The 27,470-nt window shown below is 44.6% G+C and overlaps 2 protein-coding genes and 1 long non-coding RNA gene across 4 annotated transcripts in view; 2 read left to right on the forward strand and 1 right to left on the reverse strand.

Annotated features, from left to right (window-relative positions):
* LOC110398553 (estradiol 17-beta-dehydrogenase 11-like) lies at window positions 6,260-11,011 on the forward strand. Its single transcript, XM_021396313.1, has 7 exons — window positions 6,260-6,495; window positions 6,579-6,686; window positions 7,251-7,382; window positions 7,813-7,919; window positions 8,702-8,839; window positions 9,034-9,150; window positions 10,399-11,011. The coding sequence occupies exons 1-7, from the start codon at window positions 6,286-6,288 to the stop codon at window positions 10,484-10,486; spliced, it is 900 nt and encodes a 299-aa protein (XP_021251988.1). The 5' UTR covers window positions 6,260-6,285; the 3' UTR covers window positions 10,487-11,011.
* Window positions 8,214-14,970, reverse strand: LOC110398556. The gene is made up of 4 exons (XR_002438458.1): window positions 14,701-14,970; window positions 13,765-13,872; window positions 8,936-10,635; window positions 8,214-8,759 (listed from the first exon to the last, which is right to left on the reverse strand). It is a non-coding gene; the product is annotated as an uncharacterized LOC110398556 (long non-coding RNA).
* The window catches only part of KLHL8 (kelch like family member 8), a 16,705-nt gene continuing 3,419 nt past the window's right edge, over window positions 14,185-27,470 (forward strand). Inside the window, exons 1-8 of one of the 2 annotated variants that reach the window (XM_021396307.1) lie at window positions 14,185-14,414; window positions 14,978-15,110; window positions 19,426-19,805; window positions 21,254-21,566; window positions 22,481-23,029; window positions 25,280-25,466; window positions 26,124-26,267; window positions 26,987-27,098. In XM_021396307.1, coding sequence (XP_021251982.1) covers window positions 21,360-21,566; window positions 22,481-23,029; window positions 25,280-25,466; window positions 26,124-26,267; window positions 26,987-27,098 — 1,199 coding nt within the window. In that variant the 5' untranslated portion in view covers window positions 14,185-14,414; window positions 14,978-15,110; window positions 19,426-19,805; window positions 21,254-21,359. The remainder of the gene's footprint in view (window positions 14,415-14,977; window positions 15,111-19,425; window positions 19,806-21,253; window positions 21,567-22,480; window positions 23,030-25,279; window positions 25,467-26,123; window positions 26,268-26,986; window positions 27,099-27,470) is intronic. The other variant, XM_021396306.1, reaches the window with a different exon arrangement.

Consider the following 27,470-nt stretch of genomic DNA (forward strand, 5'->3'; position numbering starts at 1 on the left):
CTGTTCTGGCTGTGCATTCTACCGTCTCTGTCTCCTAGTGCTGTAGCAGACAGGAAATTCAGCAAGCCTATTTTGGGGTCAGCACAATTACCTACATGAATACAGTGGGATTGCCTGAGTATAGATTAATCTGGTCTTATCACTGAGCAGCATTAGCTTGTGTGGGGAAGTATGCTTTAAGGTGTCCTGCTTCATCTTAATGAATCATTTGAAGTTCAAAAAGTCTTGTACTGCACGCTCCATGTTTTGTGCTTTTCTAACGAGTACTTGAAATAATACAGCCCTTTAATCATGTGTAACCTAAGTATGGTGATTGTCCGTTATGCATGAGCACCATCAGAACAACTTGTACAGAATAAATGCAGTTCTCTACCCAGAAGGTGCCTCTCAGATGTTAAAGTCAGGACCACATCCTACAGATGCATTTTAGGTACAGTGTCAAGTAATACACTCTCAGCCTCCCAGACACCTTTCAAACACCGTCCTTTGAAACAAGTGTAATATTCCCTTAGAAATTTCACATGCACCACAGAATGTGATTTATTTCATAAGAATGCAGAAAAACTAGCACTATTTTTCTCCTTACACCAGAAGGAAAATAATTCAACCTAGTGAAAATTACGCTGTCTGTTCCAGTCTTCAAAAGACAGGCTCCTCTGTTAAAAGTAAAAGCAAGGATATGCTTTGCCTTCGTTCATATATGGGGGTGAGCTGAGGTGGAAGTGCATGGTGCTCCTGTGACTGTGTAGAATACAAGAGAAGGCTTCAACTGGTAAGCCAGATATCCTGGCTATGTCTTCATTTCAACTAAGTAATGCATTCCTTGCAACATAAAGTTGAAACAGCACTAACTCCAGTTAACATACACGCTTCCCCATACCTCTTCTCCTTTCTGAGGGTTTATCTATTCCAACCCTCTGAAATGCTAGTCCCATTCATTGCACAAGATGCTGCAGCACAGCCAGCCCTAGATAATCCTGGGCTTCCACTTTCCACCCTGCTCTTCCCCACGCAAGTGCAGGGGAGCAGTGGTGCAGGAATGCTCTGCCAGGGCCGGAGCCCAGACATAGATTTGAGTGCAAGACCAGTGGGCAGGAATATAAGGGGAACAGCCCCAGATGGGCCCACCTCTTTCTCACGAGCCACCCATGAGCCAGCCACCTGCTCTACGAGGACCTGCAATGACCAGGAGGTTAAGCCTCCAAAGGTCTGCATGAACTGCTTTTGCCCTGAGGTACAAGAGAACACCCTGCGACGAAACACCGGTCAAAGGCCTCTTCAGAGCACAGATTGTCTTTCTGCCTACTTGCAGAGCTCCTGACTCTGGCAGGCATTGGCTGGCTAGTGGCCATTTGCAGGAGGCCTGAATACGCTGCCCACATTAGGCACAGCAAGATGTGGGTGGCTTCCAACATGATCCTTGTTCTGCATACCAATGTTTTTTTAGGCTTCTCGGTTCTCTTCCTGGTCACAAGAGACAAGCTTATCCCAAAATCTGGTTGTTACAGGTACATAGCAGAAGCACATGCCATCAAACCTCATATAGCAACTCCCAGTAAAGTCCCACAGTTGAATACTTGTGTCTCACGCACTGGCTTAGGGCACTTGTGAGTTGGGTAAGAGGCTCTGGACTCATGCTCCGCCTCCCTCTGAGCTGTCTCCTGGAGCAGGCACTTCCCTGCCCCAGCCACAGCTCTGACCTGAGCCCCGTGCCAGGAGAATGCCAGCACCACTGAGCTGTGAAATTAGGGTCTGGCCGCACTGCTGATGTGCTAATTAAGAACAGAAACAAGTTCCAGGAGAAGAGTAACAAGTCTGTAGTTCTGAGCATCTCCAGTGGAATCAAACATCTTCCCCACATACAGGATGAGCAAATGTACAGCCAAAGCACTAGGACAAAATCTTTAGTAACAACTGATCTTATACAAGCCAATTCTGGACACTAATGGAGCCTTCACTCTTCTCAGAGTAGGTAAAAAAAAAGTCCTTCCATATCCAATTATGAACACTATTTTAATACATCTGAATTTCTAACTGAAAAAAGAAAAGCAAGTAATCCCTTTCAAATTAGACAATGCAGTTACTCAAGTGATCTTTCAAATTCTCCCATTTCCTATTAGCATTTCTATTCTGGTTAGGGTTCTGGATGCTGAATTACACACGAGTAAGTCAAAGTGTGAACTGGGCAACGTAGATTCAATTAGATATGCAAAATACAACAGGCTAGTCCAAAAGCAGTTACATTACAAATGCATTCTGGCAGAACACATGCCAATCTAAAAAATGAGAGAAATTACTCTAGAATCCGAGTAGATGTGTGATGTCAAGGAAGGCACTTCACCAAGAACAACCATTCCAGCTGGAAGCAGGAGAGCCCAAATACTCTCCCTACAAAGTGAGACCAGAAAACACCCTTCACCTGAACTACGTCACCTTCCAAAGACAAAGGAATGGCATTCAGAAATGCCATTAGGGTAGCTCAGAACACAGAACTCCACCTACCTCCTGCTCCTTTGCCCTTGTATCAGCATGGGCTGCTCATCCCAGTGTAACTCCAGCCTGATGCCCCACGAGACAATGAATAAAGCCACCAGGAAGTTCAGCACGGGAACGTCTTTCATAGGCAAAGAATGGGTGACCACCAAAACATATTTTGCTGTCAGTTCCTCCCGTAAACCTGACATGTCACCTGCTGCACCTTCTGTAACATCACACAGCAGTGCATACATGTCAAACTGGATTAGCTGTACAGAATCATCTGTTCTGTGCAAATTCCATTTGATAAAGAACCTTTCTCTGGGATTTTAAATGTCCTAGGGAGGAAGAAGTTCTGCTCGACCACAGCCATGGGTCAGCCTGCTTAGAGCAATCAAAACTAGTTCGTCAGCGTATTTAGGAAAGGTCAGCACACTAGGGACTAACTTATTCTCCATAGAGGTTAAAACCCATCGGTGCTCCACTCCAGCCAAGTGGTACAAAAAGATGCAGTGAAACAGAACTCATCAGGACAAACAGGGAAGACTTGCCTTTAAACCATCCAAGTTCACCGAGGCAAACAACTACACCACCAAGACAGATTAGGATTTCCACACGTTTCTCAAATAGATCTGCAGTGTGTTCCCACTTCTGCCCTTTTTTGGGGGGTGTTTTGCTTGTTTTCTACAGTCACTGTCAGTTATTTTCACTGAGGATGAGGACTTCCTTTCAAACAAGTCAAATTTCTTTTGACAATTCAGGAGACAGCGGCAAAGGCCTTACTGATGCCAAAGAAGACAATATCCACTGCTCTCTCCTCACCCATCAGGCTGACCTTTTCATTGTAGGAGCTTAACAAGTCTGTCAAGCATGACTTCTCCTTGGTGAACGCATTGACAATGAGTTCTACTGATGTCATTACACACATGGACCCTGGAAAGGGTTTCCAAGATTAGCTGCTCTATCCATTTTGGAAACTGTAACCCTCCATCTAAGTTAGCAGCTTCAGCACTCTGGACATTGTTATCACACAAGTACTTCCTACGTAGTTAGGAGATCTTCCATAGCGAAAAAGACAACAGACATTCCATTCACAGCACAAACACAACACGCATTCCCATTGCCAAACCTGTCAATCCTCCAAGGATTATATAAAAATCATAAAGGTCAACTAAAAAAAATTGGCTGCTTTACCAGGTGGGAAGTAATTAAACTAAACAACGAGCGGGTCCAAAGAAGACATCACTCATGACATCTTGCGGTTTTCTGATGCAAGCCACACTACCCAAAACCATATATATAGACACCGGCCATCCATGCATCGCTATCGCCACAGCCAGCTGACTCCATCTGATCCACTGACCAGCCGCTCAACATGCAGCCCAAAGGTAACGCAGATCCTTGGCTCTTACCTGTGCTAAGTTGCAGGCAGGCGCTGGAGCAGGTTGTCCAGACGGCCTGTGGAGCCTCCACCACAGGAGAGGTTCTGATCCCACCTGAACACAGTTCTGGACAAACCTGGGCCAGCTGACCCTGCTGAAGGAGCCTGGGTGTGGGAGATGGGGTGAGCTCCATCAGCTTCAGAGGTCCCTCAGCCTTTCTGTGAGACCGCCCAAAAAAAAACACCCTTTACTTACCCTGACTGCACACATCAGCAGCTCAAACATGGGGCTGGCAGCTGAGGGCACCCCACACGGTGCACACAGCTCGCAGCACAGCTCCTGTGTTCTTTCCACAAACTTCCCTGTCACTCCACTCCGAGGACAGCCTCACCGCTCTCCCACATCTCCCCTTCAGCCAAGAGATGTAACTCTGCTCACCGTCTGCTTCACAGGAGTCTCTCTCAAAATGAAGCTCCTGCTGCTCTCCTGCATTCTGAGCATGGTTCTTGCTGTCACCAGCGCAGTAAGTACTGAACAAAATTCACAGGCATCCCACGTGGGAAATCTTAACGGTGTCAGCGGGAAATTACATGGCTTTTATCTGTCAGGACAGCCTCAAGAACACCAATGGCTGTTACATGGCTAAATGCGTTTACGGTATTCCCAATCTAGATTTCCAAGGTTAAGATTAAGCTCTTCCCACACTTGAAAGCAAAAAACAAATAGCAAGCTCATACCCAGCCCATCAACAAAGTCCTCATTCCATAAGCACAGATTTAAGCTGACAGTTTTTCAGACATTGAAGAACAACTTCCCTTTTCAGGTGTAGCACTCTAACAGGGCACGCTGATCAAAAAAATGTATACGTTTTGAAAAACCAAAATGAAGTACCTGATAGTTTTATTATCAACAAAAACAAACAAACAACAACAACAAAAAACAAATACAATGAATTATGCTTGGCTCAAAAAAAAAAAAATCCTTCTTCTACAGCAGCTGTTTGACAGCAGTGAAAGCTCCGGCTCAGACAGCTCAGAAGAGGTAAGCCTTCTGCTTCTCAGTTACTGAATCTCATCAGCTCTAACATTCAGGTTTAACTGGACGGGTTGGTACTTAACTGGGAAATGCTGACACACAATGCCTCTCCTTTCACGGTACCCGCAACAGGAAAGGGGCTTTTTCTTGCCTTTGAAGTACTTCTTTCGCCTCGCCCGTGCACGCCACTAGTATGCTCAGCCATCTGTTTCACCGTGAGTCTGAGGTAAGCCACCTGTCTTGTAGTAGAAGACACAAGCCTACAGAAAGCTCTACCACTACATTTGCCTACTTCTCACTTGTGTTATTCTAATTATGCAATAACAATGCACGGCCCTTGGATGCAGTGCAGCTTTTATGTCTCATTCAGCATGGTACTTGCAGAATTTTTATCTTTCTGTTTTCACCTTTAGTACTCTATATTAACTTAAGCACCTCATGTGGAAGGAAAACCCATGCTATTTGGACTCGTCACAGCACAGCCAGCTTTATCCTCAGCCACCAGCAGCTGCCCGGTCACCTCCCGTGCACAGAGCACAGGCTGCTCACTGGGCCCCGTTTTCCAAAGCCAGTGACACTGCTGGGGTTGCGCTTCACATCACGCGTCAGTTAACAGACTAAAGCCATTAGTGCTATTGGTTCTAACCTGCAATTCTCTTCTCACTCTGTAGATACCTATCTGGACAACCAGGGCTGTCTCCTACGGAAATACTGCTGCTTCCTGATCATTTTCTGCTTCCTCCAGCTCCTTCATGCCTTTTGTCACCAGCACACTGAAACCGAAGATCAGCAATTTCCCGTGACTGAAGCCAGCATTGGTCACAGTGAATAGCTCTCCCCACCCTTTTCTGCTTACTTTCTAAGTGTGAATAAATGCTTGGCATCAAGTGACCACAACTTCTTTATCATTTCTTTTAGAACAAACATTCCTGTGGCAGGGGGGTTGGAACTTGATGATCCTTGGGTTCCCTTCCAACCCAAGCTATTCTACAATTCTGTGATTCCCATGTCATTACAGTTACCCCACTGTCAGCAGAACAGGCAGGGCACTCCTGCAGCAGCTGTACCCTCAGACTTTGGGCTCTCTCAAGCCTCCATTCCAAGCTTTTGACGGCTGATTTAGCACACAAAACCCCCCTCACACAATCACCAGCTCTTACCCACGATTTTAAGACGGTTTGTTTGGCAAACAAAACGCGACCATCTCCTAGAGCTCGCCGTCCTCTCATTGGGCGGAGCCCGGCCAATCAGCGGCGCCACCTCTTGGTTGCGCCCCCCCCTTTGCCCCCGCCCCCTGCCCACAGCGCTCTCCCGATTGGCTGCTTCCCTCTGCCCCTTGGCTAAGCGGCACCGCGTGCATTGACTTGTCCTGGTCGTTCCGAGCGGTCGCAGGATGAACCTCGCGTTGGAGCTGCTGCTGTTCGTGGGCACGCTGCTGTACGCCTTCGTGGAGGCGCTGGTGAAGCTGCTGCTGCCCGCCAAGAGGAAGGCCGTCCGAGGGGAGCTGGTGCTGGTGACGGGCGCTGCCCACGGTCTGGGCAGGGCTACGGCCCGCGAGTTCGCCCGATGCCAGAGCCGCCTGGTGCTGTGGGACGTCGAGGCGGTGAGGCCGGGCCCGCAGTGCAGCGGAACGGGCTGTACCGAGGCCGTGGCGCTCGTGTCACGCACGTATCTTTCTTCCCACAGCACGGCCTCAAGGAGACAGCAGCGGAATGCGAGGGGCTGGGAGCCACCGTTCACACCTTTGTGGTGGACTGCAGCAAAAGAGAGGAGATCTACAGCGCTGCCGAGAAGGTAGGGGAGCAGGCGCACATGCTGAGGCTTACTCAAACGTGCTTCGGTTTGGGAAAGGCTAGAAAACAGCACCCGAGATGTCCCACTCAATTTGTGCAAGCCTCTGCAACCTGCCTACTTTCTTGCTGCTGCACATGCGTATCTTCAGGTAGCGCAGCCCATCCTATCCTCCTCTGGGAGCCTTTGTCCGTCTGAGCTCATGCTTCAGACTTTAGACCCTGCAGCCAAGCTTCCTCCTACTGGCTCGCTGAGGAACAGACATGGGAATGTGAAAGGCTGCACTGCAGGGCATGGTTCAAATCGTTCTGAATGTCTGCAGTGCCAGCTGTAATTGTAGAGCACGTTTGTCCACGGGTGATGTGTAGGACACTGTAAAAACTGGCAGTAAAAAGTGGATAAACATCCGATCTAAATCAGCTTTCAGGACTGTTGTGGTTTTGACCACAACAAGGATACTGCCTGTTGCTACCTGCAAGAAAATAACTGTAAGAGTTATTTGCTACTCACAGCCTTGCACTTTGTGTGTTAACAAGCGACGTTCACCTACACATCTTTGTCCAAAAGGTGAAAAAGGACATTGGTGATGTCTCCATCCTGGTGAATAACGCCGGTGTAATTGCGACTGCTGACCTGCTCTCCACCCAGGACCACCAAGTTGAGAAAACGTTTGAAGTCAACATTCTCGCTCACATCTGGGTAAGGGTCTGCAGCACGTTCATGCCTCTGTGAGCATTATCAAGGATATGTATTTAGACCAACAACTGTTTAAAACCACAGGAAAATTACCAAATTCTCTTGCCGCTACAAATTGCGTGTGCCAGGGAGAGATACTGGTAGTGCTGCTACTGACAAGTGAAACTAAAAAGCAGGCTAGGAGCACCATGAACATCATCTTCTGTCGACACCTGACTTTGCTGAAAGAGGCCTTTCAGAAATCAGGTTACAGGGTGCCCCAGCCGGAGGGAGAATGAGTGTTTCTGTGGTTCTCAGGACCTCCCTAGCATTAGGAAAAGCATTAGTCACTGAATTGCACATACCTGGGAACAGTGTTGTAAACACTTAAGACATTGCTCTTTTCCTCCTCCCCCAACCCTTTTTCTGGCCCTTGTTCTAAATCCCTTTCAAGACGACGAGAGCTTTTCTGCCAACAATGATGAACAACAACCACGGTCACATTGTCACAGTGGCTTCTGCAGCAGGTCATTTTGTAATTCCTTTCATGGTGGCTTATTGGTAAGTGACTTCAAAATCAGCTCTCTTCATTTCTTATCTTTAATTGTCTTCTCCACCAGCAAACGTGGAGGGGAAGGAAATACACTCGGTAAGCTTCTTCCAAAGGAGGAAGAAAACCCACAACACCCGACACAGAAGGACTTGTGGGAATGCCCACTGATTTCCTTGTTAGCAGACTGAATCAGGAACAACGCTTCAATGAAAGACTAATGATGTGACAAATCAACTAATGAAATCTGTTTTGGTTTTTTTTTTCTCCCCATAACTGATGCAGACTTGAGTGAAAAAGGTATCCTCTTTCCTTCTTAGAATAACACAATGCTCTTGTGAGTTGCTGTAGCCATAAAAAAAACAACCTACTTATTGTTTATTTGTTTTTACCATCTTTTTTTCTTCTTAGTTTTACAGGCTTAGGCAGTATTTTTTTTCCTGTAGTAAGAAATGCTGGACATTACACTGTCTACTGAATTTAGCTTTCAGAAAGAGAAACATGAGACTTATGCATGCCAATTATTATTTCCTAACACTCCTCTGACTATTCACTACTAAGATTACCTACATATTCCTCTTTGCATCCTAAAAGGTTTTCCACAAGCAGCAATGTCTATTTTAGGAAAACAGTATAAGACAGCAAAAATTAGAATTAGCCCCTGCCTTCCCAAGTGGATTGCACTGTTTCCCTCTCTAGTCAGTACTGCATGTTCTCTCAGCCCCTTTCCATTTCTGTCAGGCTGGAAATAACATTCATGCCTTCTCATTTGTGCTTTTTCTTCCTCCACCAGTTCAAGCAAGTTTGCTGCAGTTGGATTTCATAAAGCTTTAACAGACGAGCTGGCTCACCTGGGAAAGGATGGAATAAAAACAACGTGTCTCTGTCCAGGTTTTATAAATACTGGATTCGTCAAAAACCCCAGTCTTAGGTAATGATCACAACTCAGCATTACGTATTTGCCCCTCCTTTACGTCTGTTATTCAAACTGAGTATATATCCCACATAGCAGTTGTCCTTTATTTACCTGACTTCAGGCACTTGTGAAGCATCCTACTTCATATTCAGCCGCTGCCCATGTTTTATCTCTGTTGCTCTTACATACATGCTTTCCTTTGATTTTAGGCTTGGAAAGATCTTGGAGGTTGATGAAGTTGTGAAGGCACTGATGGAGGGAATACTGACCAACCAGAAAATGGTTTTTGTTCCGTCACATCAACACATTGCTTTACTTCTCGAAAGGTACGTAACAACGTAAGGGATAACTGCAGGAGTGTACAAGCATTACACTTCATAGAACCACCAAAGTTGGAAAAGACCTCTAAGGTCATCCAGTCCAACTGGATGCCTATCACCAGTGTTTCCCACTACACCATGTCTCTCAGTCAACATCTAAACAGTTCTTGAACACACTTGTAACATCTGATTCAATTCTGTGTTATTTTAGAACCTGTGGCAAGTCAATGTTACAGCATATTGTTTCTTTCCAGTGACAACAGCAGATACCATGAGGGTTTTGTTGAGTCCTCTTACAGGTCATTATGATCCAATTTTTGCATGAGCTGCTGAGTGAAGAACTCAGATGCTCCGCTGGCTGATAGGGACGCAGAAGCAGATCAAGGGATCACTTTTCAATCATAAACAGAATTTCCCATGGGCTTGCAAAGAATAGTTTCTCTGGACCAATGGCTCCAGACAAGCTCCAGATGCAGTTAAGGAACTGCTGCTTTTTGGTATTCACTTCTTCACGGCAGCACCAGGAGGTCTAGGTCACGAAGGCTGGGAATGCTGCTTGAGAAGGGTTCTGCTTCTTCCCTCTGCCATTTGAAGTGAGACTTGTCCTCCCATACTGGGATGGTTGGACTGGATGATCTTGTAGGTCTTTTCCAACCTAGCTAATTCTGTGATTCTGTGACTAAACGTCCAGTATGACTGCTCTGCTGGGGCTGTGTTCTCTCCACAGCCCTGATTCAAAAGCTAGGTTTGCATCAGAACAACTACTTTACCACTTCAGTTAGCTTCTACAGTATCTCAAGACTTCATAGTAACTCATTCGTGAAAGCCAGGAAACAGCCAAAGCTGTTTTATGAGAGTGTAAAGAATCTTTTGCCTTCCCAAAATTCTCCATCAGTCAGATGAGGTTTTGAAAGCAAAGAGAAAGCAAAGTTAATTCTCATTTCATTTTTCATGTACTTGCCTACATTCAACATTAAACCTGCAAGCAGTGTTGTAACCAACATCCTTTGCAGTGGTTGAAGCGATCATAAAAGGAGCAAGGTGCTGAAGGGACTGGAGGTCAAGCTGGTCAAACAGTTATGAAGGCAGTGGGTTTTTAGGAAGTACTCCCCAGATTTAAGTTCTGGTCTCAGTGTGATGCGAGCATGCGTTCTGTGCCCAGACGAGCTCCAGTCCCACCTGCGGTGCCACTTTCTCCAAAACCTAAATTCTTATCCTACGTTTAATTTCATGGGTTTTTTTTTCATCCTCCAGGTTGATTCCAGAACGTGCCTTGAATTATCTCAAAAAGATGACCGATGTTAAGTTTGATGCAATCGTTGGACACGGAAGCAACCAGTGAAAAGCAAGTTGTTTCTTATTTCCCCATGAAATGAATGAAAGCAGAACATACACTGAGTGTAGCACAGCGATTTTGATTCAGAGCAGAATTCAGACGGGTATTTCTTCCAGGTTGCCACTTCCCATCGCACCTTAAGGTTCATCCCACACCTGCAACAGGAACAGATGTGCATAACATGGAGTGTTAGCAGAGCAGAGATGCAGCTCCAGAAGTGGGAAGGACTGTTCTGGAATCTGCGCTACTGCTTACCTGAGTGTGGTAGAATTGCCGGAGTATAAACTAATGTGGTCTTATCACTGAGTAAAATTATCTTGTGGGGAGGAACGCTTAAAAGTGGCCTGCTTCACCTCAATGAATCTTTTAAGCTTAAAGCCTTGTACTGCACAGAGTTTGATCATTTTTTGTACCAAGTACCTGAAATAATACAGCCTTTTAATCAAGTGTTACCTAAATTTCTTGATTGTCCATCGTGCACGAGCTCCAGCAGCACAACTTGTACAGAATAAAAGCAGTTCTCTAACCAGACGGTGCCTCAGCAATTACAGTCACAACCATATCCTACAGATGCATGTAAGGTACAGTTTAAAGTAACACATTCCCTTTGCTGGCGTCATTTCTCAAATTGCTTGTTGGTGATTCTCAGACCAGATTCAAACACCTTCCTCTGAAACAATTGTAGTATTCTCTACAAATTACTGGGTGCTCTGTTCTGTTTCACGCTCACCACAAAATGTGATTTGTTTCATAAGAAAGCAGAAGTGTGGCACTATTTTTGTCCTTATACTAGAAGGTAACTAGTTCAGCCTAATAAAAGCTGCTTTTTATCTGCTCCAGCATCAGGCTCCTCTGTAAAAGCAAAGCTATGCTAAGCCTGAAAACCACTCATTCATGTGCCAGGGGCGAGCTGAAATGGAAGTCCCCAGAGCTCCTATGCCCGTACAGAACACAGGAGAAGGCATCAACTGGGAAGTCAGGGACTCTTGGCTATGTCTTCTTTTCAACTAATTAATGCAGTCAGTGCAGTACAAATTTAACCCAGTACTGACACCAGTTAACACACACACTTGTACGCACCTATTTTTATCACTTCAGACGGCATGTGCAAAAGTGATCCTATTCATTTGCACAGGATACTGCAGCACCGCCAGCCCTGGATGATTCTGGGCTTCCCCTTCATCCCTGCACAGGTGAGCAGCAGAGCAGGGATGCTCTGCAGGAGGAGAGAAGCCTAACATAGTGGGCGTGTGGGACACAGCCCCAAATGAGCCCAGGTCTTGCCCTCAAGCCAGCTCTACCCGGACCCGCAGTGACCAGGAGGTTAATCCTCCAAAGTTCTGTGTGGACACTTTACCCTGTGGTACCATGCAATGAAATGCCAGTCAAAGACCTCTGCAGAGCACAGACTGACTTTTTGCCTACTTCCGCAACTCCTGACTGTGGCAGATGTTGGCTGGCGAGTGGCCATTTGAGTGAGGCCTGAAAACCTGCCAGGTTAAGCAGAGCTAGAACTAAGTGGCTTCCAGTGTAATCTTTGTTGATGTTCTGAGCACTTGTACTGCAAACTTGGATTCTGCAGACGATGAAGAAGTTTTAATCTGGCTCCACCTACTCTTAAGGCCTAAGTTTGTGCTGCTGACGAGCTAACTGGGATAAAAGTTTTTTTTGCTGCTTACACAACCCTCATGGAACAGGACTTTCGGGGTGTGGTAAAGTACCAGTTCCCACACTGGGACAATTTGATTCTAGTTTATGAATCCTGTCGCTGAGAAAGGGCTGTTTAATATCCCATGCATGGAAAAAAGAATAAGTAATGAAAAGTTACAAAACACTGATGACTTCTACATGGATTGCATTTAAAAGCCAAACACTCCATAATGTAAAACACTCGAGGAGCATGTTTTGAGCCATGAGGGAAAGAGAGGCCAACTTAATACATGTTAATTATTTTTTATCTGTTTTCCCTTTCTTGGAGATAATCCCATAATCTGAGAAGGGGTTTTATGTCTTGCATCTCCCTTGAAATAAGTTGTCTTATGCTACTCCTGCTTTTATTTGAGGTGCATATTTCCACTTCTGCTTGGTGTAAAGGAACATAAGAAAGGATCTAAACCTTCATCCCATGAACACCAGTGACAGAGAATCAAATTGTCAGGGCTCCTGGGCTCCTCAGTTCTCCTCCTGGTCACAAGAGACAAGCTTATCCCAAAATCTGGTTGTTACAGGTACACAGCAGAAGCACATGCCATCAAGCCTCATATAGCAACTCCCAGTAAAGTCCCACAGTTGAATACTTGTGTCTCACGCACTGGCTTAGGGCACTTGTGAGTTGGGTAAGAGGCTCTGGACTCATGCTCTGCCTCCCTCTGAGCTGTTTCCTGGAGCAGGCACTTCCCTGCCCCAGCCACAGCTCTGACCTGAGCCCCGTGCCAGGAGAATGCCAGCACTGCTGAGCTGTGAAATTAGGGTCTGGCCACACTGCTGATGTGCTAATTAAGAACAGAAATTATGTAGCTCTGAGCATCTCCAGTGGAGTCAAACACCCTGCAGACAAGGTAACTGCACCCAGAGCAGCAGGATGCACCAGGGCCTCATCCTGATGACAACTGGGGCAATACACATAATATTTTAATAATTGTTGGCAATACCAATATGCATGCAATCATATAAAATCTTAGGCAACAGCACAGAAAAGTGAACTCTATATGCACAGAACCTCCGGAACCCAGCAGTTCAATTGAAAAGATTTTTTCTGCCGTTCCACCACCCCTAAATGTCCAAGACCACTATCCATTCACAAAGGCTGCAACACTGTCTATAAAATTCCTTTCTGAAACAAGTTTCTGGTACACTAAACCTTGCAGATGCTTTCAATCTGCATCTAGCCATGCATTTTGCTCTTTTCTAAGATCTGTTGCTTTTTCAACTTAGGGTACCAGAGCTCAGCACTGAGAATACTCCAGCCTCACTTCAAAACCTCAGGTAGGAATAAGTTAACAGGACCGTAGGTCAATGTGATCATGAATAAACATGCTCTCATGCAAACTATTTCTCCTCCGCGTTCTCAGTTTTTTAAAGTTCACAATCAAAATAGTTTTTGAGAAACATTCCAGTTCAACAGATGCACAACAGGGAAATACACTCATTGCTCACAACAAATCCTGTGTACACAGCTACGGCTGCGGTTTTTACACAGCTCCAGGCACTCGTGCTCACTGGTGCCTGCTTACAGCTTGTCATAGGTAAACTGCAGTGGAAAAAAAGCAGCGGGCAGAACTTACATCATCTTTCGATGACCACATGATGATAAAAAGGTGTTGATGAAACGCCACTGGCCTGGAGCAGAGTTCAGCAGTGGTGCCTGGAGGCTCGCGTCATCAGCACCTGCACTGCAAGAGATGGTTTGCTTAGCATTAGCTAGTTTTGTGAAGGCAAGTATTGCTCAGTTAAGTATGCTTATCAGATCGAGTGCATTTTGCTTAACATTAGCTAGTTGAGTAGTATCACCTCCTCACACAGCCGTGCCAGGAGCCCTTCAATACCAAGCACAAACCCAAGGGGATGTCAATGAGTACGCGTGGGGAGAGACTGCATGGTGATTTACAGCACAGAGTAATTCATGAGGATGAAGAAATGAAAGGATTCAAAGTGTTTATTTCCTCAGAAATGCCGTTTCCAGTCACCTAGAGTTACTCACCCCTTTCTGCGAATTTAACAAACGCAGCCCTCCTTCTACATCTCTTATTACAGCGGGTGTATCACCTCAGGAACTATCCGTCGATATTTGCCAGAAGCAACCCACGCTTTCCGCGCTGATTTGCTGTGAGGCACCGCACCCCCAACCCATCGCCCCACAACGCCTCTTCCCGCTTCCACACCACGCATGCGCGCTGCGCGCCCCCTCCTCCCGGCGGCCCTCGGCGGAGCGCAGGTGAGCGGCAGCGCGGGGGGCCCTTACTCACTCATCCCTCCTTCCCTTCGTAACCCCTACCCCTCCCGCCCCCCAACTCTGTTCTACGAACGGTTCCTCGGGTGGCTCCCGCCGGCTCCGGCTCGCCTCGGGGGAGAGGGAGCAGAGCGCCGGGAGGCCGCGGCCCTCAGCGGGGAGCGCTGCGCGGCTGGGCCTGGCCCCAGGCCCTGAGGGGGCTCTGCGCCCTGAGGGGGGCCCCGGAGGGTTACATCAACTCTTACGTTTCTTAAATGGTGGAAAAAATTACCTGCTGCTGCTCGGGAGGGGGCTCCGGGCACTTCCTTTCTGCTCGTGCAAAAGGGAAGTGCCCCGAAACCTTCGGCCCTTTATGACCTGCCCTGCCCAGGTGTCCTCCGTGTGCTGATGGGTTCCACCTTGCCATCCCCCCGGGCCAGTTCTTTATTGGTTGGTGGGAAATTGCAATTACAGAGGTCTCATTAAGGGACGTACAGCTGGCTCAGCTCCTAGTTCCTATATCCCCTTTTCTATATTTCTCCTGCATGGTGTGGTCATAAATCTGACAGAATGCAGAGATTCGGAGTGTTCTGTGCCCGTCACAAAGGCTGCTGGAAGCACAGTCAAAGCGTATTTTACACAGAAAAGCACCACAGCAGCTGAAATCCCACATTGAGTGCTCACAGGCTTAAATCCCAGCAGGTGGGTGTGCTCTGCTTGTCACGGAGGTGAAGCTGTGCAAGGTTCAGCAGCCTTCTGGAGATGAAATGTTGGATTAGCATGAGCTGGTTACCCTATAATCCATGCCTGAAGTCTTACCTATGTAAATCCACTGTGCTGCATGCTGAGATTGTACATGTTGTTTGTGTGCAGGTGCTGAATTAGCTGACAGCTCACGTACCACTCCTGGGCTTACAGCTCCAGGATAAAGAGCTGTTAGCAAACAGCTCCTTGGAAATTGTTTTGCTCTCAATTTAATGCTTCGCAGGAAAGGCCAGACTAAACAGTGCTGTAGAGACCACCAGGCTTGTGTTTTTTAATAGAAATCCTCAGTATGAGCCTGCTGTCTGTTCTTAGAGATGTGAAATACCAGCAACCATTTATTTTGCTTTAAGTGTATATGGCAATGCTTCACCCTGCTCTTGAGAATTGCATGGATTTGCAGTGTTTCTTCTTTTCTGTTCTACTTTTTGGGTATTCCCAAGGTTACCTTGAATAAGAAAAGTGCCTCTTAAGTACTTTTTTATCTGCAAAGCAGAATCCTTTGTCACTGTGCTGGGGATCATGATGGGTTTGGTTCATAGAATCATAGATGCTGGAAAAGACTTCTAAGATCACTAAGTCCAACCCTCAGCCCATCCCACCAAGCCCACTAGCCATGTCCCTCAGTGCCACATCTTCGCCCTTCTTGAACGCCCCCAGGGACAATGACTGCACCACCTCCCTGGGCAGCCTGTGCCAGTGCCTCACTGCTCTTTCTGCAGAATTATTTCAAAAATAAGATTTTATCTGTGCTTTGCAAAACATCATTTCTGTCCTTTTTCTGTCACGTTTTTTCCTAGAAATAGCAGCCTTCATTCACTGTCTGTGCCCACGGCACTGACGTGATTTTGGTTATAGAAGCAGCTAAAAGCTGTTTCTTGGTGCTGCATTAAGGAAGCTTTTTACCTACCCATTTCAGTTTTCTGAAATACCCACCTAACAACACAAAACAGTTATTATACCAACCAGCTTTTGCTACAGAGAATCTTTGAAATCGTGAGAGGACCGAGGAATCCCCCAACAGTACTGTCTGAGGTAGCTTTTTTATGGTTTTCTACACCAGAAAGCCCAGTGGTTTCAAACAAGCTAAACCAGTTAGGCATGTGGTATCTAGATTTTTTTTGTTGTTGTTACTTTAATTTTCAGGTACTCTTAATGAAAATTAAACTAAGCTTAGGCTTGCAGCTCAGCTGCAACTTGTAACTTGATTCATGTAACTTGAACTTTCCCTTGTTTTCATGTGATCTTGTGGGTGGCAGCAGCAGCACCATACAATTACCTGCAGAGACTCATCAGGCTCCATCTTAACTTGTTAGTTTTACACATCTGCGTGTGCAAAATTATATATACTTACATGTACACATTCTGTTTGTTGTTGAGTCACTTTCCAGACCTCCCTGCTCTTAGAGATACACATTTTGCCTTTACAGAAGGCAAACCTCTAGTCTGCTGCAATTATCAGGCCCTTTCATTTCCCTGGTTTGATGCCTGTCTGTCTCTGCAGAGGTAAGAATGTGAATTTTGTCTCCCTTGCATGTGAGTAACCAAAATTACGTACAGGAGTGTGGGCGAAGCTTTACCTGTATCTTTAATTCCCCTGGACATCAGGCTTCTTTTTATTTTCCTGACTTCAGTACTGGTACTGATAAACAAGCACTGGATCTACCTGTATCGCAGAAGCCCTCATTTGAGCACTTCCTCCTTGTGGTTATTGCAAAGTCCTTTTGTTTCTTGTATCATGGAAGCGGCTTTCTGCTTGTGGCAGCAGAGACAGGAGGACAATCCTCTCCCAAGTCAGTGTCCCAGAGTGATGTTCGTGTCCTGCTTGTGGCTGATGCTCCTATCCCCTTTAGCTGCAAAATTATTTGATGTACATTACTTACACCGAACGCAACTGCTTTGCTTTATGCTCACTTCAATTGAAGATGATTTGCCCAGGATGACTGATCCTAAAGCGGTTCACTTCGGGATGTTCCTCTTGGTTGAACCAAAGCAGCTCTCGTGTACTGGGGCTCTGAGCTACTGTCTCTGCTTGTTTGTATACACGTGGTAGTAAAGAGGGGCTCGCATGGGATCCTTGAATATCAGCTCTGGCCAGCTGCACACTGCCAACACAGACATGACGAATGTTCTGAATGTTTATAACTCGAGCAGTAAAATTGCTGAGCTGATGCTTGCAAACAATGGTGAGCTATAAACAGGGAGTAACGTCTTTTTACATCGGGGGTTACTCCTCTATGAAAAGTGCTAAGCAGCTGCCTACGGAGTTAACAACTGATGATGTTATGAATGAGGCACTTCCTTCAGATTCCTTGGAGCCAATCACGTACGCTGTGCAAGTGTTGCAGCCAGACTGTGTCCACGCAAGAGCCCTTCACTGCCGAGATGAAAGGAGGGTTATGGCTGGCTGTGACAATACTTCACTTTAGAGAAGAAAGCCTCCATTTGCGTGCAGTGTTCAGCCAGTGCTAACCTCACCTCAAGCAGCTGGCTGCTATTATTGCATTCTTGTTTATTTGAGGGGCATCTGAATGGCTCTTCTGTGTCAGTCAGTGGATTCTGAGTGCGTAATTGACAGAACATCGTGCCCACAATCCTAAATGATTGTTAAGTGTCCTAGCAAGTGATGTTTAAGCTAGTGAGCATCTACATTATTCAGGAGTTGAAAAATACCAGTTTCTTATACTATCCCTTTAAAGCTGTGCAATGACAAAACGATTTATCATTCCAGTTCAGGCTAGGAGGATTAGGCTTGGAGTTGAAGTACACTGACCTTCACGACTTCTGCGAGACCTTCAGATTTCCATTTACTGTCCTGATTAAAGGACTACAAAAACCTATTTCTGTTCTGTTTGAAGTATAAGAACAGTAAAGGCTGAGAGCCAGGCATTTAAATCAGCCCAGACTGATTAGTTTCTGCAAATTAAACATCTCTCCTTGTGCCAGGGTTCCAATAGACTGCAAATACGTGGCTTTAATGTTATGTATTACATCTCACAGTATGACTTCTGTGTTTATAAGTGCACCATTTTTATATGACAGGCTCTTTACAGAAATATGGCATTGGTTGTTGACTTACTTTAAACCTCTGGTCGTAAACATTGCTTTATTTCTTAAATAAACTATAGGAACAGTGACAGTGATATTTCTCGAGCCTGATGCAATGTGTTAGCTCTTAATTATCAGCAGCCAGCTGGATATCTACAGAGACTTCAATCTCCTACAAAGCTGCAGCTGTCTCATGATCTCAGCTAGTATTTTCCACAGATGATGGTGGTTTGTTTGAAGACACAAAATGTGAGATACTATAATTAAGACAAGTAGAGGATTTATGGAGAGAGTATCTAAGTGATTTGGGAAGCAAGAAATGCTGCAGAAGCAAGATGTTCCTGAATTGGTGATGTGGGGGAAGAACAAAACTCTTACCCTGGATATTAATATCTGTCACAAAGTCTCATCACAATGAAGCCACAGCGTGTCAGACTGCTTGGTGTCTGAATTAGAAATTAAGGTTTTGTTAAACCTTAACGCCTTGAAGAAACTTCTTTTTACGTGAGGAGTAACTTACTGTCACGTGCCCATACACTTACTTGATACTGCCATGATTTATACTGAGAGTTCCCCGGTACGTTTGATTCCTGTGACTGTGATCTCCTGTGGTGTGAGGAGACCAAGACCTCCAGTTTCTGCTCCTGCAGAACCAGTACTAAATGTAACAGTCCACTTCTGCGCTCTTTTCATCCAGATGATAGCTCAGACCATCTCCAGCAGCTTCATTTGATATGAGCATCCTATGAGGACGAAAAACGTGGTTTACAATCAGTTATGTTTGGCTTTTGAGCTACAGTTCAATTTATTGTATTTAAAAGAAATAAAAAGTTAACCCAGCAGTGTTGATTTAGCTTAGGATTTGTGGCTTTTGCGTTGGTGTTTACAACGGCATGTCCAGAATAGGTAAACCTGACACTACCAGCCACTTCTACGAAGAGCCACACGTGTGTGGTAAAGCCATGTGTGCAGTCAATTAAAACATGCAGATAAATTTAGCACATATACCAAGTGGAATAACTTTATGACTTACGAGCTGCAAACCGTTGTTTAGTCATTGGTGGCAGTTCTGTATGAAAGGAACATTTCTATTCAGCTGTAAAAGTACCATTGTTTGCTCTGTCCTACTTCCAAATAACACATGATGTTCTTCAAAACCCTTGTACAGTATTCCAACTTCTCTCTTTTTCTTGGACATCTTTTACAGGAAGGATGCCTTGCTTACAGCAGCATTAGATATTCTAAGCACATTTCATCTCACTGTAACCTGCCTGGCCAATTGCAGCCAACAGCGCTGTGACTGCACAGGACGTGGAGCTGTCAGCAACGCTGAGATTGAGACCGTACGATCACCTGGAGTCACTTCCTGCTCTTTCTGATGCACGAGGAGTTGTAAATTTATTAAGTGGCACAGATACTTTAACAATATTCCAGAAGAAGGGAAGTTCTGCGCCCACCCACATGACTTACGTCTTTATTTTAAAAGCTTGTTTTTGTTTCTTCAGTCATTCAACTTCCTCCAGTGCCAGTGCCCAGGAGCAGAAATCACTGAGTTAGCGCAAGGATCATTTCTTAGTAGAACGCACAGTAAGTTAACCAGCAAACACCAAAACCAAAGCTATCCCAGTGTAAGAGAGGAACACGCTACTGAGTATTCCTCTGCTTTCCAGAGACGTTTGTCTTTTAAGCTTACAAATCTGTCGGTCTCCCTTGCCAGAATGTAACAGAACTCCAGTAGCCTGTAACTTGGATCAATATCTTTATGCTTTCAAATAGTATTCCATATGTTTTCTTGTGGGCTTTACTATCTTCCACAAAGCACGTGGATGCACAGCATAAATCCTACTGACTTAATGGGATGCAAATTGTCATGGGTGTTAGACACACGACACACGGAGCTGAAACTTCACATGTGCTATCAAGCTGGAAAGAGCTATGTGCTCTTCCCTACTGCTTGAGTTTTATCTACATATAAAAAGGTGGACTTCAGACTTAGCCAAACTAAAGGTCACAGTATCAGGAAGAGTTAAATATTTGTGTGACAGAAGCCAAAATAAACCTTCTCTCCATTGTCTGTGGTATCCCAGATGTGTCTTTCAATCCTGGGAAAGTTGTGATAGCAGAACAACCACGATTCCTTTTGTCAGAACTGTGAAAATGTTAGACAGCAAAATCATCTTCGGCTAAGATAGGTAGACAGAGTCTAAAATAAAAGCTAGCAAACAGTGATGGACTCATTTTCATGCTTTAGACATCCATCTTTGGGTTAATATTAAGTAAAAGGAAATCATTTTCATTCCAAGATTCTTCCTTAAATATAAATTCCTTTACTCTTTAGTTCTTGTTGAAACAATACTAGAGCGGCTTCATTTTATATAGTCATAATTATATTAATTAATTATATTATCTATATTAATTAATATAATTAATAATTAAAATTAATAAATTAATTATATTAATATATTTAATATTATATATGATTAATTAATAATTACATTAGCAAATTATAAATTAATAATAATTATATCAATAAATTAATTACATTAATTAATTTATATAGTCACATTTGCATAAATACAGATAATATTTTGGGATTGCTCTAGCTGTTTTGATTAAGGAAAACTGAGTAACAAGTACGTACAGACATGCCTGTCAGGGTAAAATCAGCAGTCTGTCTCTGGCAGCATTGATGTGAGATGAGAAGAGAAGCCCATCTGCCTGTGGTCCACGGCCCTTCTGCTCCTCTGCCATCCACAGCTGTTAGATCAGGAATGGCAGAGGACACATCACTGCCTTTTCTTCTTCATATCTTTTTTTCAACAAGTGTGGGGAACAAGTTCATAAACAAGGGGTTTCCCTAAAGGTTCCTGCATATGATTTGCTTGTGGGTCTGTTTTCCCCTCTCCCTCTTTCTACTCCCCCCTAAATAGGATCAGAGGTAGTATTTTTAGCATGTAATCTGATGGTAGATACCGACAGTACCTAATATCTCATCTGTCCTTTTTTTGTGTGCGTGTGTTTGTTTTTTTAAATAGGAAGATGAAAAGAACTTAGCTACATTTTAGGACTGACTCCTGATGGGCTGGACTCTGTCTTGGTGGGAATATTTGACAGTTCATGCTGTGAAAGACGAAACAACCAATGGCTTCAGAATCCATAGTCCCAGAGCAGGCAAAACAGCATCCAATGAAGGGGAAAAGGCGGCCGCAGCAGCAGCAAACTCGGTCTTCCAGCGGCGATGGTGAAGATGACATCTTTGTATTTGAAGCAAATGAGGCTTGGAAGGATTTCCACAGCTCTCTTCTTCACTTCTTTGAGGCTGGAGAGCTCTGCGACGTTACACTGAAGGTGACAGAGTCCGCTCACATCCGTTGTGCTTAACAGTCTGAAGATTAAGCTGTAAATAAGTGTGTTGGAGATGGCTGTGAATTTGGGCAGGGGTACGGAAGTGATAGAATCCCCATTAGAGCTGAGGCATTTCTAGATAAGCTCTTGGGGTTTTTTTGTCATTTACAAAGTTCACAACTAAAACGTAAATGGTTAAGTTATTGACAATCCAAGAGAGCAAGTACATGACTCACCTCACCCAGTTTGCCCTCCAGGCAAGTTCCCATGGTTGATTTGTTTATTACTGTGTCATTTCTATGTGTTTCCAGCTCCTTGCAGCCTCTCTGTTCACACGCTTTGATCCCCAATTTTATCCATAGTTTTGCATTCTGTGTTTCTGTGCTAGATCTTTCCTTGCAAGTAGGACTTCTGTAACAAATATAACTTCCAGCATTGCCATGGGAAATAAAAACCCTCAGACAATCATGTTGTTCTGCAGCTCGTCAAAGAGGAAACAAAAAGGAGGGAACCAGTTTAGTGATTCTTGCACAGTGTTTTTTTAAATGCATTCTTTTCAGCTCAGCTTTATATTAGTTATGTCCTGATCACAGGGAAATTTGTATCTGCCGTTCAGAGCTGTGGTTGCCAGCACCTACAAACATTAAGTATTGCTTAATTAAGTACTGCTTCCTTCTGCTACAACCTTGTCCTACTCTGGTGGCCAAGTTACAGCTGAAATCTGCTTGGGATGCACTGATCTAACGTCAGCAGTGTGAGGCAGACGGAGTTCACTTGTTTCAGCAACATACAGGTGCTCAATGCATATTGGGCCTAGCAGTCTATCTTTTCAGCTTAACTATCCTTTCTTTTATAGCTGGAAGAAAATAACTGAAACTGATGTTTCAGTAAAACAGGTTTTTTTTTCTTTTTCTCAGGTCGGTACGAAGCTTATCTCCTGCCACAAACTGGTGCTGGCGTGTGTTATACCGTACTTCAGAGCCATGTTTCTTTCAGAAATGGCTGAAGCCAAGCAGACGTTGATTGAGATCAGGGACTTTGATGGTGATGCGATAGAAGACCTCGTGAAGTTTGTGTACTCCTCCCGGCTGACGCTGACCGTGGATAACGTCCAGCCGCTCCTGTACGCCGCTTGCATTCTTCAGGTGGAACTGGTAGCCAAGGCGTGCTGCGAATACATGAAGCTGCACTTCCATCCCTCCAACTGCCTGGCGGTCAGGTCATTTGCAGAGAGCCACAACCGCATTGACCTGATGGACATGGCCGATCAATACGCTTGTGAACATTTTACTGAGGTGGTGGAATGTGAAGACTTTGTGAGCGTCTCACCTCAGCACCTCCATAAACTCTTGTCCTCCAGCGACCTGAACATTGAAAATGAAAAGCAGGTTTACAATGCTGCTATCAAGTGGCTGCTAGCCAATCCACAACATCACGCCATGTGGCTGGATGAAATTCTTGCACAGGTAGGGCAGGCATCACTGACTTGGTTCCGTGTCAGCTGTTTTTACTTAGGTAGATTTTAAGAAGAAAAATGTTAACAGTTGGTGCTTCATCTTGTATTCACAGTTATGTGTTGACAGTGCAAGCAGGTTAGGCCTTGGGAGTATGAAGAACAAGTTATGTTACTCAGTTTCTGTGAAGAAAAAGATTACTCACTGTAGGGTCATCAGCGGAACAGCACAACATCCTCAGGTTTACATGTAGGGAGGTGGAGAACACAGAGCCATCACTTCATGTGGCTCAATGCTACTACAGCCCAGATCTAATTTCTCTTGCTGGTAAGTGTTTGTACTGAGAAGGGAGAACAAAGCTGTTGAAGGGGTGTAGTTGCATGGCAAAGGAGGCAAAACTGTAATGGAGATAAGTCATCAAGTGGTGCTAATTCTAGAATGCTTGTATACATAAATAACAAAAGGCCAAGATTTTGCAGACCCTTTAAAGCTGAAGTAGTACTGCTGGTTACCTGTAGGCTCTGGAAGGAGCGTGCAGTTTAATCTTCTAGGCTTGTTAAGCATTCACTGCTTCTGAGAGAAACCTGAAACAGCATCACAGGGTCACTCGGATGAACACTAAGAGTTCTTCCTGTCAAAACGTGGAGTGTTTCAATTAAGCTCTGCACGTGCTGGTTATGGAACTTCATAACCAGTTTAAAATCCAGCATTTGAGGTAGGAACCTGCCCTGGGGAGGAAGGGGAACATATTGTGTGCTGCAGAGTGCCACATGAATCATAGTAGATGGGATCAGCTGGGGGTCTCACAGCTGTCCCTGAACTCCACCGAGACCACACTGCATTCAGAATTGCTAATATTCACATCATGGGAGTAACAAGAGGTCTGCTAACATGCTGCTGTTGTTGTCTTAACACATCGTTTTTCATTTTTCCCTGTAAAACATCATAACTGTTTAAAAATTTTCAGTTGTATCTAGACTACCATAAGGTTTTTGGTAAAAAAAGCCTTCTTTAAATTTACAAACCATGTAGGTGGAGATTTTTAAAAGAAGAATGTGGTTGATTTTTGTAATGCAGCCATGTTAGCAGATTGATAGCTTTATTCACGGAAACCAGAATCTGGAGGAAAGCACTGAAAAAGTAAAACTCTCCCTGTAAACAAGGGTTGTTTAGCAAGGTATGTAGAGCCTAGAGTTGAATATGACGTTATTGTTAGCAGAGAACCGGACTGGGCTTCCTGGCAGTTAATATTACATTATAATGACTCTTAGAGGTTTTACTGTTACCATAAGGTTCTGAATTTTCATCAGCCTCGAGTTCTTAATGCATCATTAACCTCCTGAGTCTATTAGCAGGGCAGTGGCAGTGCTTTGAGTCAGCCTAAAATAAACCGGTGCCAAAGTAAATGAAGAAACAGGATTGAACCCAAGTGGTTTAGGGAGAATTGCAAGAGAGACCAACTTAGGGGCAAGGACACTTGTGTAACAGCATCGTTCTGCTTCTGTGAGAAGCTCCTGAGATGCTGGGTTTGTCGTTCACCGTGCTAACTGGGAGCTCCTGGACAGCTAAACGCTGCTTTACTTCAGTTTGCCCCTGTTCAGATCTGGCCCACTTGCAGGCCTTCCTTTCGACACCCCACTCCGACTGTCCTTCATATTCCTCGTTGCTTCTCTCAGAAGGACAGGTGTAAGGTTTGCAGAAATGAATTCCTACGGGGAGGGCTGAGATTTTGTTGTCTCATTTGAAAAGACTGCACTGTCCTGTTGTCCTCTCTGCCACCCAGTCTGCCCTCCGCTCCCTCCGGACCTTGGCAATTAGCTGTAACTGGTGGTTTCATTTTATCCTGAGGTCTGTGAAGCCCACCCTAGAGAAGGATATTCCTACACCAGCAGTACTTCCTTAACAGATGCTTAGTTCACACTGCCAGGGTTTCTGTTCTGACTTGCTATTACCAGACTATCTGAAATGTGCTATCCCAGTAGATCTGCAGACCCTACCGTTATTGGCTTGGGTGTTCATGCCACCGTGGAATGGGCAGCTGCCCTTCTCCTTCCTCTACTGCAAGTGGTTGTGGCAAATATTTGTCACTAAAAATAACTGTTTGTATCAGGGTTAGTCTGGAAAAGAAAACAAAAGCTGCCCTTCTCACTGAAGAGCGTGGGGCTGACAGTTGGCTTGGTAGCTGCAGTCTGTTACATGTACGTCACTGTAAATGGTCAGTTCAGTTTAGCCGGTTACTCCAACTGTGTTCATTTCTGTCAGGTACGACTGCCTCTCTTGCCCATTTGTTTCCTTATGGGTGTTGTGGCAAAGGAAGAGATTGTCAAGCAGAATCTAAAATGTAGGGATTTGCTGGATGAAGCAAGAAACTACCATCTTCACCTGAGCAGCAGGGCAGTGCCAGACTTTGAATACTCCATTCGCACAACACCAAGGAAGCAGACTGCTGGTAATTAAATGTGTGTCTGATTATCCAGTACGGAGTGGTGTGGAGAAAAGGCAGTGCATCTGTATAGGGCTAGACAGCTTGGTGGAAGTGGATGCTAATGCATAACTGGGAAAGCCATTGTGTACCTCTGGTGATTAGGTTATGGGCTGCATTTTCTTAACAGAATTTTGGCAGTTTCTTTGTTTAGAGCAGCATTTAATCTGATTGGCTAGAGCTGTTATGAGTGTTATGTGCAGGCAGTAAGCAGAAAGTGGTACAGAAACCAGTGGATGTATGCCTTTTGGTGCCAGAAGGTTCAGCTAGCTGTTAAACTCTGCTTAACCTACACCAAAAGCAAGCGATGCATATTAGACTGCAAATTCTAGTTTTTACATTCAGTTAGGATGTAGCAATCAATCAGTTTCTCTCCCTAAGCAAATGAGAGAAAAAGCCTGTTTAAAATACGCTTTGCTTTTACAAGAGAGTAGGCAGTTAACTGCCCTAAAAGCGTGCCAAACAAAGGCCAAAATCCATCATCGCATATACACAGCAATTACCGTGCCCCTTGAAGTGAAATATGGCTTCTCCTGAAGTAGGTAGTTTACCGTCTACTCTGCTGTAGAATTTTATCCCTGTTTTCTCTGCTAGCTCTCTGGAAACCTGCTTTGTCTCCTCCAGGTGTGCTGTTCTGTGTCGGTGGCAGAGGAGGATCGGGTGACCCATTTCGCAGCATTGAGTGTTACTCTATAAATAAGAACAGCTGGTTCTTTGGCCCTGAAATGAACAGCAGGAGAAGACACGTGGGGGTAATCTCTGTGGGAGGTCGGTAACCCTACTCAAGCAACCTTGTTCAAAAGAGCTGCATGGCTTACCAGTTGAATATTCTTTGTTTTCATAAAGCTTCTCCCTTGTGAAGGGGTCGTTGCTTCTAAAACAATATTTGAGAACACACTTACTGAAAAGCCATTACTGCCAACTGTACATAGCCTGGTGCCTAAAGTGATTTAACCTTTTTCAGACCATCCCTCAAGAAATGGAGTTGCACAGCAGAGTAACCCAGAGTTTGCTAGTACTCATATGAGCTTCCTTCATATTTAAATCCATACAAGCTAGTCACTAAGACTGTGAGGACAGACCAACCTTTATTTTTGGTCCGCAGCTTCTGCCAGGCCTGGGCAGCTTAGCTTCCACGAGGCAACTCCCCTCTGTCTACAGCAGCCCCTGCATTGCTACAGCAGAACAGAAATCTTTCCCTATAAAAACTGTGGAGAGGCTGAGGTAAACATCTGAAATTGACCTGGCCTGCACTACTTGAGTTATGGGAAGATTCTCTGTTGACATATCTCAAGATTTCTGTAAAGTCTGTGATAAAACAGATCTCTGGTTGACTACAGCATAGAAAAGTACAAAGTCCTTCCTTAATAAAATCCTGATACTGAAAACCTTTAAAAACATGAACCTGTGTTTGGGCTTGTTGCCCCATATATGTAAATGAAAATTGCCAAACAACCTCTGTATCCAAATATGTGTATGCCTTTCAGGTAAAGTCTATGCAGTAGGTGGACATGATGGAAATGAACATTTAGGAAGCATGGAAGTGTTTGATCCTCTCACCAACAAGTGGATGATTAAGGCATCAATGAACACAAAGAGGTATGTGTCTCATGCTCCAACATGGTACAAAATTTAAGTCCTACTCCATGATACATCACTTCTAGCTACTGCTGAAAATCTGTTTGTTCTGCCTCTTTATGGGTTTCCAAACTTTCCTGTTTTTAGGATTTTTTTTTCTATGTTGTGGCTTTAAATACTATCAAATGCTTACCGTCTATCATCTGTAGAGCAAACAAAGATCTTTATCAAATACTTGCCTACATCACATACTTGCACAAACACAAAGTTGTGTGCAACATACTAACTATTTCAGTGCAGAACTACAAAATTCTCCTCTCAAGGAAGAGGCCATGGCTGCTAACATGGGTTATGATTTTTTGCTTTCTAATGCCACTCTTACCTTTTTTTTTT

This window comes from Numida meleagris, chromosome 4 (genome assembly GCF_002078875.1).
Source record: "Numida meleagris isolate 19003 breed g44 Domestic line chromosome 4, NumMel1.0, whole genome shotgun sequence".
NCBI classification, from domain to species: Eukaryota; Metazoa; Chordata; class Aves; order Galliformes; family Numididae; genus Numida; species Numida meleagris.

Excerpts from the sequence above, each read along its gene's own strand:
- LOC110398553 (XM_021396313.1), top strand. The coding sequence starts at position 6,286 with ATGAACCTCGCGTTGGAGCTGCTGCTGTTCGTGGGCACGCTGCTGTAC. Across the intron at positions 6,687-7,250 it reads TCTACAGCGCTGCCGAGAAG|GTGAAAAAGGACATTGGTGA; the intron begins GTAGGGGAGCAG and ends TTTGTCCAAAAG. Across the intron at positions 7,920-8,701 it reads CCTTTCATGGTGGCTTATTG|TTCAAGCAAGTTTGCTGCAG; the intron begins GTAAGTGACTTC and ends TTCCTCCACCAG.